Source organism: Tupaia chinensis, unplaced genomic scaffold, assembly GCF_000334495.1.
Source record: "Tupaia chinensis unplaced genomic scaffold, TupChi_1.0 Scaffold143913_1, whole genome shotgun sequence".
Taxonomy (NCBI): Eukaryota; Metazoa; Chordata; class Mammalia; order Scandentia; family Tupaiidae; genus Tupaia; species Tupaia belangeri.
In genome coordinates, this window is record NW_006203764.1 from 2,202,567 (window position 1) to 2,215,182 (window position 12,616).

The window sequence follows — 12,616 nt, forward strand, 5'->3', positions numbered from 1 at the left end:
GAGACAAAAGCAGATGAAGATCTTGAAAAAGGAGCTACGCCACCTGCTCTCCCAGCCACTCTTTAAAGAGGACCTGAAAACCAAGTATCCGACTCAGTCTGGCAAGCTGCCCCCACAGGTGTCTGCCCCGAGGAATGGCGAGTCGGCTTTGAGCTGCCTCTCCAAGCAGAAGAAGAGGAGGCAGCAGCCGCCGCCCCGAGCGCAGGAGCAGCAGCCACAGCCAAGTACCAGCGCAGATTAACTGCCTGCCCGAGCGTGTCGGTGACTGCAGTGGTGTTTGTCCTCTGGTCGTGTGTGAGAACTCCCTCCCACCCTTCCATTCTACTTTCACGTCACCCCGTTAGGAAAGTCTCCCTCTTCCACTCCACCTCGTAGCAGGAGAGACCTCATGCAGACTTGCCTTGTTTTGGAGCAGGAATTTTATGCAACAGCTTAGTATTTCTGTATCCAGTGTTTATAGGCTTCTCGTGTTCAGCTCAAATCCTTAAATAAAATGTAATGGTCAGAGCCAGTGGATTGTACTGAATTTTTTAGCCAAAGATGGAGGTGGCAGTGCAGTTTGTTTTTTCTTTAACTTAGCAATTCCCTTGAGCTGGCACAGTGCGAGGCCCTAGATAGGGCAGGGACAGTGACACAGGCTCTGGCAGCAGGCCAGCATGGGGCAGCGTGGGTGGGGCCGCAGGCAGAGAATTGTGGATCACTGCAGAACACTGCTACCGGGCCCTTGGCATGTGCTCCCAGGCTTCCCCACAGCAGCACCCCAGCTTCACTCTCCCTCACTTCCAACTGTTGTCTTGCCTGAGCCTCCCTGGGAGGTGGGCAGGGAAGGGTTGCTGTGTGGGCTTCCCTCGCAGCACAGAGCTAGCTAGCAGTCTGCTGGTATAGTGAGTGAGGCCGTCGGGGTCTGGCCCCAGCCTCGTCTCTGGTCCCCTCTCATGACACAGTAGGCCCCTGCCCACAGTTTCATGCACCCCTTCTCTTACCTGAGGCTTTGTGCCTAACAGGCTTTCCTCTCCTCGGCCTGCATCACCTTTTACGTTCCCCATTCTGGAGCACCCGTACATGTCCTCCAGGTCCTGAGCCCCCAGGAGGGGACAGTGTTCCTTTGTGGCCCCCCTCAGTGCCATGGGCTCCTCTTTTAGCCTTCCTCAAAGCCCTGAGATGTAAGTCTTAATACCGTTTTTAGTGTTGGGGAAGCTGACTCCCAGAGGGTAAGACTTGCTCAGGGGACCAGCACATGACCTAGTGGTTATGTTGTTAGACTCCCACTTCATTGACACAGTTCGAGCCCCAGACCCAGAGGCTTGAAACTCACTAGTGCATAGGGCGCATGTGTGTGTGTACCCAAGATCCTGACAAGAGAATGGAGGAGAAGGGATTGTGATGTGGCCATCCCCCATTGGGGGGTGATTTCTCACTTTCTGTCTATCTCTCTGGCAAGTGCATATGCCCTATAGCAAAAAAAAAAAAAAAAATCTCTATTAAAAAAAAAAAACTTGCTCAGTCAGAAAGCAGCCAAGGAACAGAGCTAGGATTAGAACTCAGGGTCTCCTTTGGGTCTGGGGCAAGTTCAGGAAACTTCTTTGGCCTTAGACAACAATGTTGCCAAGGAATTTCCCTCCCCCTAACCCCCAGTGAGATGGGTGACCTAGAAGAGAGAAACCGTCCTATGAGGTCAGGTCCTGACTGACAGCTGTCAGAGGACAAGAGGGGACCCTCCATTTTCTAAATGCTGCAGTGGAGGTCAGTGGTGTTAATAAACAGGCTCAAGGTCCCTTAGTACCATGAGTGGCTCAGACCCCTTGTCACAAGCCAGAAGTGGATCCCCTGGTGACTCAGTGTCCTGCCTATGCCCTCTAACAGCAGGTTCTTTTCAGGGGGTGAAGGGGAGTAGGTGGTTCCGCATTCTCACCTGGTGAGGTGTGTGGGCTCCCCATGGGTCTCTCCAGCCAATCCACTCACATACACAACCCCCTAGGGAGGATAGTGTTGCTCTTTGGTGCACACCAGATACCCAGTATTAAGCCAGGACAGGCTGGCAGGTGGCATGGTGGTTGGGGTGCTGGACTCCCACATGGCCAACTGGTTCGAGTCCTGGGCCTGGCAACTTGTTTTCTCTTTGGTCAATTTGAATATTTCTTTTAAAAAGAAGAAGCCAGGACAACACTTGTTAGAGAAACCATTTTAATGCTAATGTTTTCACCTACTGCCCAGGGGAGTGGTAGGGTTTAGTCCACAATCCACAGGGCTTGGGGCGCCTGGCAGCCACTCAGTAAGTCAGTGCTGCCTTCTGCCCAGGATGGCAGTGTGTGTGGCTCTGAGACTCGTTCCATTCCCTGAAGCTCCCGTTGGGAAAGCCAGAGCCACTGCTGCGGTGGCATGTCTCCCCATCTGGCAGTGCCCTCTGCTCCACTGGGGAAGCTGGGCTAGGGACCATCCGCGGTGAAGCACTTACAGCGTCAGGTATGGCGGTTGTGCTCACCCGGAATCTCGTTCCATTTTAATGTGTTGGTGTTGTCTCCGTTTCACAAATGTGGGAATTGGGGATGAGAAGTGAAGTGACTTGGCTCAGGCCGAACAGCTGATGAGTGGCAAAACAGGTTTGAACTTGGGTCGTTCAGCCTTTTGTGCTTACAGTAGGTGAGCCAGCTGTGGCAAAGGCTGCTGCATCCCACATGGCTTATGACACAGTTCGAGTCCTAGACCGTGGGTGAACGTACATGCGTGCCCAAAATCCCAAAAGGAGAAGTGGAGAAGGGATTGCAGCATGACATCCCCCATGGGGGTGCTTTCTCGCTTCTTTCTCCCCTTCTCCAGCAGGCACGTGCACCTTCTAGCAAGATTTTTTTAAAAGGCACCCAGTCAAAAGCAAGGACAGTGTTCTTTCTGTTGCTTAATGTTCCCATTGGTTTCTAAGATTCCCTTTGGAAGGGAATAAACGTGTGGTTGTAAGGACAAGCTCTCAAAGCAACTTTCCTTCCAGCTTTCAGTCTGGAAAGAGGTAGCTCTGTAGGGCGAGGGGGAAAGCACCCAGGAAGTGGTTGCCAGCAAGTGCTGTCACTAGCAAGGTGCCACCCGCAGACAACTGCTGTGACAGCTCCTGCATCCTGCTGCCCCTTTCCCTCCGTAGGGACCGCTGAGGGCACGTGCAGAGGGAGCGAGCAGCGTTTCTGACCAGTGTTTTGGGGAAAGCAGGGAGTGAGAACATGACTAACCAGCTCCGCCACTGGCAGAGCTGGGCATCCTGCTCTAAACGGACCCTCTCTCCTGAGAGGGTCCCGCGGAAGCTGGCATGTTCTGTGCCCTGGAAGCATGGCCTAGGCAAGATGCACATGGTATTTCTCCAGCTGGTCTGCCCAGGAAGTGCTGCTCTGGAGACCACTGGAGCCACAGCCAGAGCAGGGGCACCCATGCTGGCTGGAAGGCCCAGGGCCCACTTTCCAACCCCACTGCCGGGGCATCAGTCGGGCACTGTGCAAGCTCACACCCTTCAGCTTGGACACAGGGCCTCCCTGGAGACATGTCTGGCAAAGAGGAGGGTATTCACAAATCACTGAACTGTCCCTGCTCTCCCAGTGTACTGGCCGTGTAGCCCAGCACTCCCACTCGGAGCAGGGTGGACACCAGACGGGGACTAGGGCCAGGTTTACATTCCTGGGGAAAGGTGGCATAGTCACTTAGCTTGAGCCCTTGAGTCCAAATCCCAGCCAAGGGCAGTGTGAGAACCAGGATCCCTGCCTAGAATTAAAGCACCCTGACGTCTAAGAGGGCTGTTGGCCCTCCACGAAGGCAGGAGGGTAATACAGATCTGACGCTGTGCCAGGACTCGGGAGTTTGCTCCTCGGTCCTCAGGCAGTCTGGTGACCAGAGGAGTCACAGCAGCACCAGTAGAGCCTACTAAGTCCCTGCAGAATGAAACCTGCACGGAGCAGGTCTTCAGTTAAGGAAGGACCTACAGGGCAGCCCCACACCTGCGTTTTCCATTTCCTCTTGTAGCACCCCAGCCCAGCCATTGTTTGGGTCCCCACTGGTGCCATCTTGCCTGCCAGTTCAGGTGCAGTCTCCGAGGCCCTGAGGCAGCTAGCGAGGCAGTTAGGGCACACGTCCAGTGGAAGATGAGGAAGCTTCCTCATTCAGCACTTCCTCAGGCAGGTGCCACAAGGGAAATCTTCCCCCACTGTCTGTTCCCGTGGCTTGTCTCCCACCTAACCTCATGGGAGCCAGTAAAGATTGTAGATGGGGAGAGGGACAGAGGCCACAGGCAGCTGCATGAGTCAGTGTGGATGGCTCCACCTGACAGAGGACCTAGACTCTCCCTCTAGGGTTTGTTGAGGGTGTTGGAACAGCTGCAGCTTCCTGGGCCCAGACAGAAGTACACGGATTCCAGTCCAGACCGGAGTCTTTCTCAAGCCTGTGTAGGTGGAGCTGAGAGCAGAACCCTGGTGGGCCCAGGCTCGAAAGGCAGGCAGCTTCGGCCCTGAGACAGAGGGGGCCCCCGACAACCTGAGCTTCATGCTGAAGGCTAGCGGCCCCTTTCTCGTCTTTGGCATAAAAGTCTCTTTTTCTCCAATTAGGGGTGGGAAAACACCCATTGTGAATGGTTTTGGAACCACACTGAAGCCCTCACATTCGAGTCAGCCTTGACGGGCCAACATGCCAGTCCGCCAGCCACCAAAGCCCAGTTCAACTGGCTGGACTCTGTATAGTCTGGTAAGTCACTGGGTCCAAACAGCTGGCCTTGAGCTTTTCTTCCCTTACAGAGAGGCACGGCCCCTGGTAAAGAGAAACCAGAGGTCCCTGTTTCTAGGCAACAGAGCGTCAACACTGGTGAGAACTTCTTCCAGCTGAAGAAACAGGTCCCCAGAGGGCAAGCGACCCACCCAAGGTCTTTCGGGGAATGGGGTGCAGAGCCAGGGTTAGGCCCCGTGAAAAGCATCTGAGCGTCACAATAAATACTGAAAGTACCACCAAGTTACCACAGCTCAAAATGGCTAGGCCTCATTCCCAGTGGCTTCGTCCAAAAGGCTGTACCTTTTCTAGCTACAGTCTACATCGCTTAAAAAACTGAAAAGCCGGAAAGTTCCATGCAGAATGAAGTCCCGTTAGGTGACAGGTTCCACTGCATCACTTAAAATGAATCAGTGTTTATCGGCTGCATAAAGGATGTTGTAGTGGGATGTTTTATAGAGCAGGTGCACGGAGGGGACGGCGGCCTCGGGGAACACGTGGTGATTCAGAGCGGTGTCCATCTCGTCCACGTACTCCACCTGCAGGGCGATGCTCAGCGCTTGGGACAGGGCGGTGATCTGGATGTGGTCACACTCCATGGCCATGGGCTCCACTTCCTGCAGAGGCCGAAATGAACAAACGCCCGCTTAGGAGGAAGTCCTGGCAGGGACGAGCGAGTTCAATCCTGCCTGCACCGACATGGCCCGAGCTCCGTGCCAAGAGATCACCCTGACAACCACCACAGGTAGGTGGGGACGGATGTCCTCCCTTCACACAGGAAGCAGGCTAGCGAGAAACGGCATAGCTGGAAGTCAGGGGGACAGCAGGGCCTGAACCTAGACCTTTTATTCGACTGTGGAATAAAATGTATCTGAGAAGAGGTCACTACCTTGAGGGATCTGGAAAGGGCAGGGCAGGAATCTGTCAGGTTGGCAGCAAAGAATCAGAGTTAAAAGGACCCTGTCATTGGGAACCAGCAGTTAGCATAATGGCTATGGCGCTGGATTCCCACGTAGTCGACCACGGTTCGCATCCCGGACCTGGTGGTTTAAAACTCACACCAGGCGCGTGTGCATGCATGCCCAAGATCCCGAGAGGAGAATGGAGGAGAAGGGATTGCAGCGTGACCACCCCCCTTGGGGGGTGATTTCTCGCTTTCTGTCTCTATGTCTCTCTCTGTCTGGCGAGCGCACGCACCCTATAGCGAAAACCTCTCAAAAAAAAAGGACCCTGTCATCAGGGATTCCAAGCTCAAGTGTTTACAGAGCCCAGGTCAGTGGGCACATGAGAGGGTCTAGATACTGAAGAGACAATGGGGAGATCTTGGCAGAGACAGCGGCAAGCTGGGTGTACCCCACATGAAGAGGGTGGCTGCCGCGCCTGCTTATGTCGCAATGCAAGAGTAAGAGCCCAGGGCCTGGGTCTTCTGTTTTTCCAAGGGAAATAAGATGAAAACTACCCCACTGCTAAGTGTCGGTAACTGTCGGGGACGCAGCAGAGATCATGGACGAAGCTTGTCCAGGACAGCTGTGACTCTGGGCGGGGACTTGACCATCCCACCCACAGGTCAGCCCAAAGCCCTCATTCTTCAGCTGGGAATCCCCAGGGAAGGGAAGTGGCTTGCCCCAAGCCACACAGTTCAGGCTGCTCAAGTAGGACCTGTCTGCAGCTTTCGGAACTAGTGCTGTCTGAATGCCCAGTATAGACTTGACACCCACGTCCCCTGGCTAGGCATGGTGGTGCTGAAGGCTGCAGGAGAGACACGAGAGTAGAGCCCAGGGCTGGGGGGCCCGAGACCCGGAGACCTACATGAGTGCAGAAGTCCTTGATGTCCATCTCCTCATCGATGAAGTGTCGGAAGAAGTCTGCTCGGTTCCTGATGAAGGCTGACGTGAGCAGGCGCAAGAACTGCACGATCCGGTCCGAGGAGCTCTGGTCGTTGAACACCTTCAGCAGACTGGACTCCGAGCCATCCTTCTCCACCAGCTCGACCACGCTGTAAAACTGCACCCACCGGCAGTCAGCCCTGTGGCCAGGCAAGCCCTGCCCCTCCCTCCCGGGCCTCCCTCAGGGAACATTTCTATCTTTGCATTTGTGAGTCAATCTCAGCTTCAAAGCTAAGTAATCGGACTTAGAAATACAGCCTGTCCCTGCAGCCTCAGGTTTAGCATCTGTAGAGTCAGCCAACCCCAGATCAAAAATATTTTTAAATAAATAAATAAAAATAATACATATATATTGGAACCAGCAGATGGTGTAATGACTACGTCACTGGACTCCCATGTAGTCAGTCGACCATAGTTTGAGTCCCGGGCGCGTGTGCGTGCGTGCCCAAGATCCCAAGAGGAGAATGAAGGGATTGCAGCCTGGCCATCCTCCCTGGGGGTGATTTCTCACTTTCTGTCTCTCTGTCTCTCTGGCGAACGCACACACCCTATAGAAAAACAAAAAAAAAAAAAAAAAAAAAAGAATACAGATACAGTTTAGCAACTATTTACATAACATCACATTAGGTATTCTAAGTTATCTAGAGATGATTTAAAGCATTTGGGAGGCCGTGCACAGGTCATATGCAAATACTGGGTATTTCTACATAACGGATTTGAGCATCCGCAGAGTCCTGGAACCAATCCCCTGTGAAAAAACAGCCGACTGTACTTTAGTTCCTATCTTCACCCAGAGGCATGCCTAGGACAGCTGAGGCTCCCGCCATTGCTCTCTGGGCTGGGATTGTTATGTACACATTTGGATCTGCAGGGGTGGAGAGTCCTTCAAACCCCACACCCTCCATTAACCAGATGGGGAGGCCAGGGGTGGACAGATGGCTAAAGGAGGTGCCTTCTTCCAGAGGGGGGGCAGGCCCCTGGGCTGCCGGTGCCCACACAGCCCCATCAGCAAGTGCTTCTCCAGCCAGGAGGAGCAGAAAGGGCACAGCCCCAGAGCTGTGGGCTGTGCAGGGGCGTCCAGCCAGTGTCCGCTCCTGTCTGATCTGCCAGCCTGGAAGGACCTGGTGCCCCAGTCACCATGGCCAGAGGAACTCACAGCATTAAAGAAGTTTCGGAACCTGTGCTCCTCAAAGCCAGCAGCCAGTAGGTCATTTGGGGTCTGCAGTACACGCTCCTTGAACCTAAAGGGGAGCAGACCAGATGCTTACAGGAACACAGTGAGCACACGGCGACTGTCACCGTCCACCCCAACCCGCTGCACCCACGACACCCCTCCCACACACGGAGAGGACTCTGTCCCTGCCGGGTGAAGGAGCTGCCTATGGCTGACCACACTGCCTGCTCTGTCCTCCCCGCTGTGAGTGATCCCAGGAAGTGGGTGCTGTGGTTTGAATGTGCCCCCAAACTGAACCGTCAGTGCAAAGGAGAGAGGAGTTGAGGGGAGGCCCTCAGTGGTCAGTAGGCTGAGAAGGCTTCATCCTCATAAACAGATCAATGCTGTTATTGGGGGAGCAGGTCCCTCATAAAAGGATGAGTGTCCCTCTCCCCCAGCCATCGCGTGCGCTCTTGACCTTTGACTTCCACCGTGGGATGACAGTAGAGAGGTCCTCACCAGATGCCGGCGCCTTGACCTAGGACTTCCTAGCCTCCAGAACCATGAGAAATCTGTGGGCTTTAAATGGCCCTGTCTGTGGTATTTTGTTACAGCAGCCCAGAACGGACCATGGCAGGAGGTGCAGCACCCATTTCACAGAGGAAGAGACTGAGACAGTCACCTCCCACTCCCAGGCGTGTGGATGCTACCTTTTGAGGGTTTCTTGACTCTGGCCCTCCCTGTCCCTGTGGTGTGTTTTCATCACCATCTCTGGCATGGACCATGCTCAGCCTCCCCCACTCCCCCGTCTTTCTCCTCACAGACCTGCCTGGCCCCCACTGCCCTCAGGACACAGCCCTTCACAGAGATGTCCAGGGGGGGCCCTGTCTGCCCCCCAGCCTCAGTTCCACTCTATCCTAAAACACACTCGCCCACTGGCACCTGCCCGACCCTCCGCCAGGGCTGCACTTCCTGGGTGAGCTAGAGCCAGCTGATACCCATCACAGGAGAGCTCATTACCAGGTACACTTTCGAGACTTGCCAGCCAGGTGTTCACGTGGCACTATTAAAACTCAAATGGTGTAAGTTTACAATGAAATAAGGTATACTAAATAACGGGCAGTAAATATTTCAAAACTCTGCCAGCGGGTGGCATAGTGGTAAAGGCTCTGGACCCCCACATGGTCGGCCGCGGTTTGAGTCCCTGACCCAGGGGCCTGAAACTCATGCCGAGCACATGTGTGTGCGTGCCCAAAATCCTGAGAGGAGAATGGAGGAGAAGGGATTGCAGCACGGCCAACCCCCGGGGGGCGATTTCCTGCTTTCTCTCTCTCTCTCTTTCTCTCTGCCTCTACAGCGAGCTCATGCACCCTATAGCAAAAATCTCTCAAGAAAACGTTCAGAACTCATCATTTCCGAGTTATTGACTATGACGATGCTTTCGAGGTTATGCGCGCCGTCGCGTGTATGACACAGATTCTATACAGGCCACAGCTGGGATTACTTTGCAGCTTTTCCTGACTTGCTCAGTGATCGCTCCAACGCCTCTGCCAGGAAGCCCTCCAACTCACTCCCTGGGTCGTCCAGCCTGAGAGGAGGACAAACCCTCCAGAGACTCAGAGCTGAGCAAGCTCAGAGAGCACAGCCTCGACAACCAGGAGCCCCCCTGAGCGTCCCTCCTGCCCACTCACTTGAGGATCTCTCTGCTCTTGCCCAGCAGAGACTCCAGGTAGGAATAGCCCAAGGCCCGGTAGAAGCAGTTCCCGTCCCCTTTGGTCTTGCGGATGGCGGTGAACCTTTTGCTGAGTTCCTGTGGGAGGAGAGCGGGGATGTGGGTGTGGCAGCAGTGCCCCTGTGTGGCACCCGGCACCAGCCAGGCCCAGCACCTCAGCTCTCCCCGATAAGGCTGCGCTCCCTTCATGCATTCCACAGACAGAAAAACTCGTCAGGTGCGTCCTGTGTGCCAGGCACTGAGGACCCGCCCCTGCCCCAGGCAGCCCATTCTCAAGAAGGCCGACAGTTAGATGATGGGGACAGAAGGACATGGGAGCACCAGGCAAGGTGCCAGAGCACTGGCCTCGCGCCAGGTTGCAGAAGTCTGGAAGGGCCTCATGGAGGACGGGCTCTGAGGGGCAAGAGCTGGCTGGGGTGTGCCGTCAGGGCGGGAGGGAGGCTGCAGAGTCCAGGGGAGGGCCTCCGCAGGCCAGCTGTGCAGTCTGGGTAGTCCTCCAGACACTTGGCAAGAGGTGGAGCCCTCCCCTGCCACCGCCTCCTCCGCTCTGCTCTGAAATGGCAGAGGGGTTTGGGGGGAACCACTATGGAGTTTTGACAGCAGAGGATGGTTTTCTAGAGGTTAGGGAGGCCCTGCTCCCACTACAGCCAGAAGAAGACTCAGAGACAACCAGGCCCAGCTGAGGTAGGTGCCCGGGGAGTGCTCCTTGGGGAGCCTATTCTCAGTTCCCACGGGGACTCCAGGTGACACAGAATCACTCTGCCACCCAGACCTCGCTCCTGCCCCAGGAGGCCCATGGCCATGTTTTCATCACATGGTGACCCTGACCCTCTCTGGACCCATCAGTTTCTCTGGATAAGTGACTGGGGCCCATGGCCACTGTGCTGTGTCTACGGGAATGTGAAGGGCCAGGGCAGCCTTTTCTGCTGGTGCCAGGGCAAGCCTGCTCTGCAGAAAGGTGCACGGGGGGCAGCGGCGTGGGGCTGCGAGGTGGGGAGGGCGGCCACTCCTCCTCCGCCCACGCTGTGAGTCACCCCGCGACCTTCCAGCAAGTCTCCCTTTTCCCCTGGCCCAGGTGGAGTAGGCCTCCCCTCCTGCAAGGGCCCCCAGTACAGAGGCAAGAAGGCAGCCTGTGAGACGGGGCTGCCGGGCTCAGCCACCCACGCTGTTCTGACCACCGCTGCGTGCTAGGCCTCAGAAAACGTACGTGCTTAGCTGAGTTGTAACGAAGTGAGGAAATAAAGCATTTAGGACAGTGCCTCAATTATTTTCAACTTTTAAAAAAAAAATTATTTCTTTATTATTATTGTTGTTATTTTAATTTGCTATAGGGCACATGTACTTATGGGGGGGGGAGTGAAAATAATGAGAATGCAAGCTGCTGGGCCTGGGACTCAAACTATGGTCGACCACGTTGGGGTCCAGTGCCCCAACCACCATGCCACCCACTGGCCACAAGTGTCAATTAAAAAAAAAAATTATCTTTTTTTTTTTTTTGGTGACTAGATGATTTCTCATTAAGGCAAATACCCAGCAGCAAAATATTCTGGGAGTTCTTTCATTTGCCCAGGAACCTGGTCCAAGCTATCAATGTTTTCTGCCTTCAAAGTGGTACCCCCTTCTCTGCTCCCAGCCCCGGCCCCCTCAGTTTAGGATCCTTTTCTCCAGTCCCTCTGCTCACCTGGATTTTCCTCTGGTAAATCCTGTTTTCAGGATGGTCTCGAAGAATTGATAGGATGTCACATTTTTCTGATATTAGGTTGAAAGATGTTTCACTCTGCAAAACAGGGAAAGCGGCAGAGCTATGTGACAAGTTTCTTTTTTTTTTTTTTTTTTAGTTTGCTATAAGGGTGTATGCGCTCACAGAGAGAGAGAGTGAGAAAGGGAAAGTGAGAAGTCACCCCCTGGGGGGCATGGCCACACCACGCGATCCCTTCTCCTTCATCCTCCCTGGGGGACTTTGGCCACTTTCGCACATGTGCCTGGCAAGCTTTTCAAGCTGCCAAGTCCGGGACTCAAACCGCGCAGTTGGCCATGTGGGATCCAGCCACCCTAACCTCCACACCACCTGCTGGCCCTGTGCCGTGAGGATTTCAAAGTAAAGACAGGATTCACCGGTGACGACCTCTGAAGAGTAAGGGATGCCTTCCCACCGCAGGTCCGGGTGGGCGTGGACCAGTCGCCATGTGCCTAGGACAGGGCAGCTGGGGCCTGCGCCATCTCAGGTGGGGGCTCATCTGGAGTTTTGCAAATGGTAACACCTCAAACCTAATGACCCTCCGCATCGGAGTGTAGGGCCCCTCTGTCCTTCCTGCCTGGTTCCCTTCAGTCCTTTACTCCGCCACCCTCCAGCAGTTCCCAAATAGCTACACAAAACGCTGTCACGCCAGAGATTCAGAACACCCACCCCGGCGAGGCTCACAGTCCAGAGGAAAAACAATAATGATCCAGGGCAAGAAGGCCACCAGCAGAGGCCACCTATGTGGCCCTGGCACAGGGAGACAGGCCTGGGGGTCTGGGCAAGGGTTCAGGACCTGGGTAGACAGTAAGTGCGGAGGGCGGCTTCACGCACCCCCTACTGGCGAGAGCTCGCACTGCAGCCCCGTGCAGGCCTAGGTCCACTCCAACTCCGGAAGACGGGGGTGTCAGGGTCTCCAAGCCTGGGACAAATCAGCCGGCAGAGAGGGGCCATGGCAGCGAGAAGCTGCCGCGACACTGCGGGAGACGTCTCTGTGCTCGCAGCCAGCTCCCCGCTCCCCACGGGCCTCGTGCTGTCCTGTGCAGTCTGGTCAGCGGATGCGTCTCCGCCTCCAGCCTCCAGCAGACCGCCCTGATTTCAGCATGACGGTACTGGAGGATCAACTGGTGTTAGAGCCACTCCCGGTCTGCACTTTAGGGGAAGCGCCCGGCTCGCGCATACGCCGCGGGGAGAGCGTTTGTATGAACGATCAGTGCCTGGCTCAAAGGCCGACCTGGCTTGGCACTTTTGTCAATGGAAATTAGTTTTCCACCCTTTCGCTGGCATCGCTTTAACACGAACCTGCCGCTAGAGGTCGCCACTCTCACTTTGTGCTGCTGACCACTGCAGCCTCTCCCCCCCTGGGGCACCGCCTGCCG

General features: G+C 55.2%; 1 protein-coding gene across 1 annotated transcript in view; it reads right to left on the minus strand.

Annotated features, from left to right (window-relative positions):
• Positions 1 to 1,693: 1,693 nt before the first annotated feature.
• OTUB2 (OTU deubiquitinase, ubiquitin aldehyde binding 2) overlaps positions 1,694 to 12,616 on the minus strand; it is a 24,149-nt gene continuing 13,226 nt past the window's right edge. Inside the window, exons 2-6 of the mRNA XM_006165396.3 lie at positions 11,181 to 11,276; positions 9,459 to 9,577; positions 7,771 to 7,855; positions 6,538 to 6,732; positions 1,694 to 5,345 (exon numbers count right to left, since the gene is read on the minus strand). Of these exons, the coding sequence (XP_006165458.1) occupies positions 5,139 to 5,345; positions 6,538 to 6,732; positions 7,771 to 7,855; positions 9,459 to 9,577; positions 11,181 to 11,276 (702 nt within the window). The 3' untranslated portion in view covers positions 1,694 to 5,138. The remainder of the gene's footprint in view (positions 5,346 to 6,537; positions 6,733 to 7,770; positions 7,856 to 9,458; positions 9,578 to 11,180; positions 11,277 to 12,616) is intronic.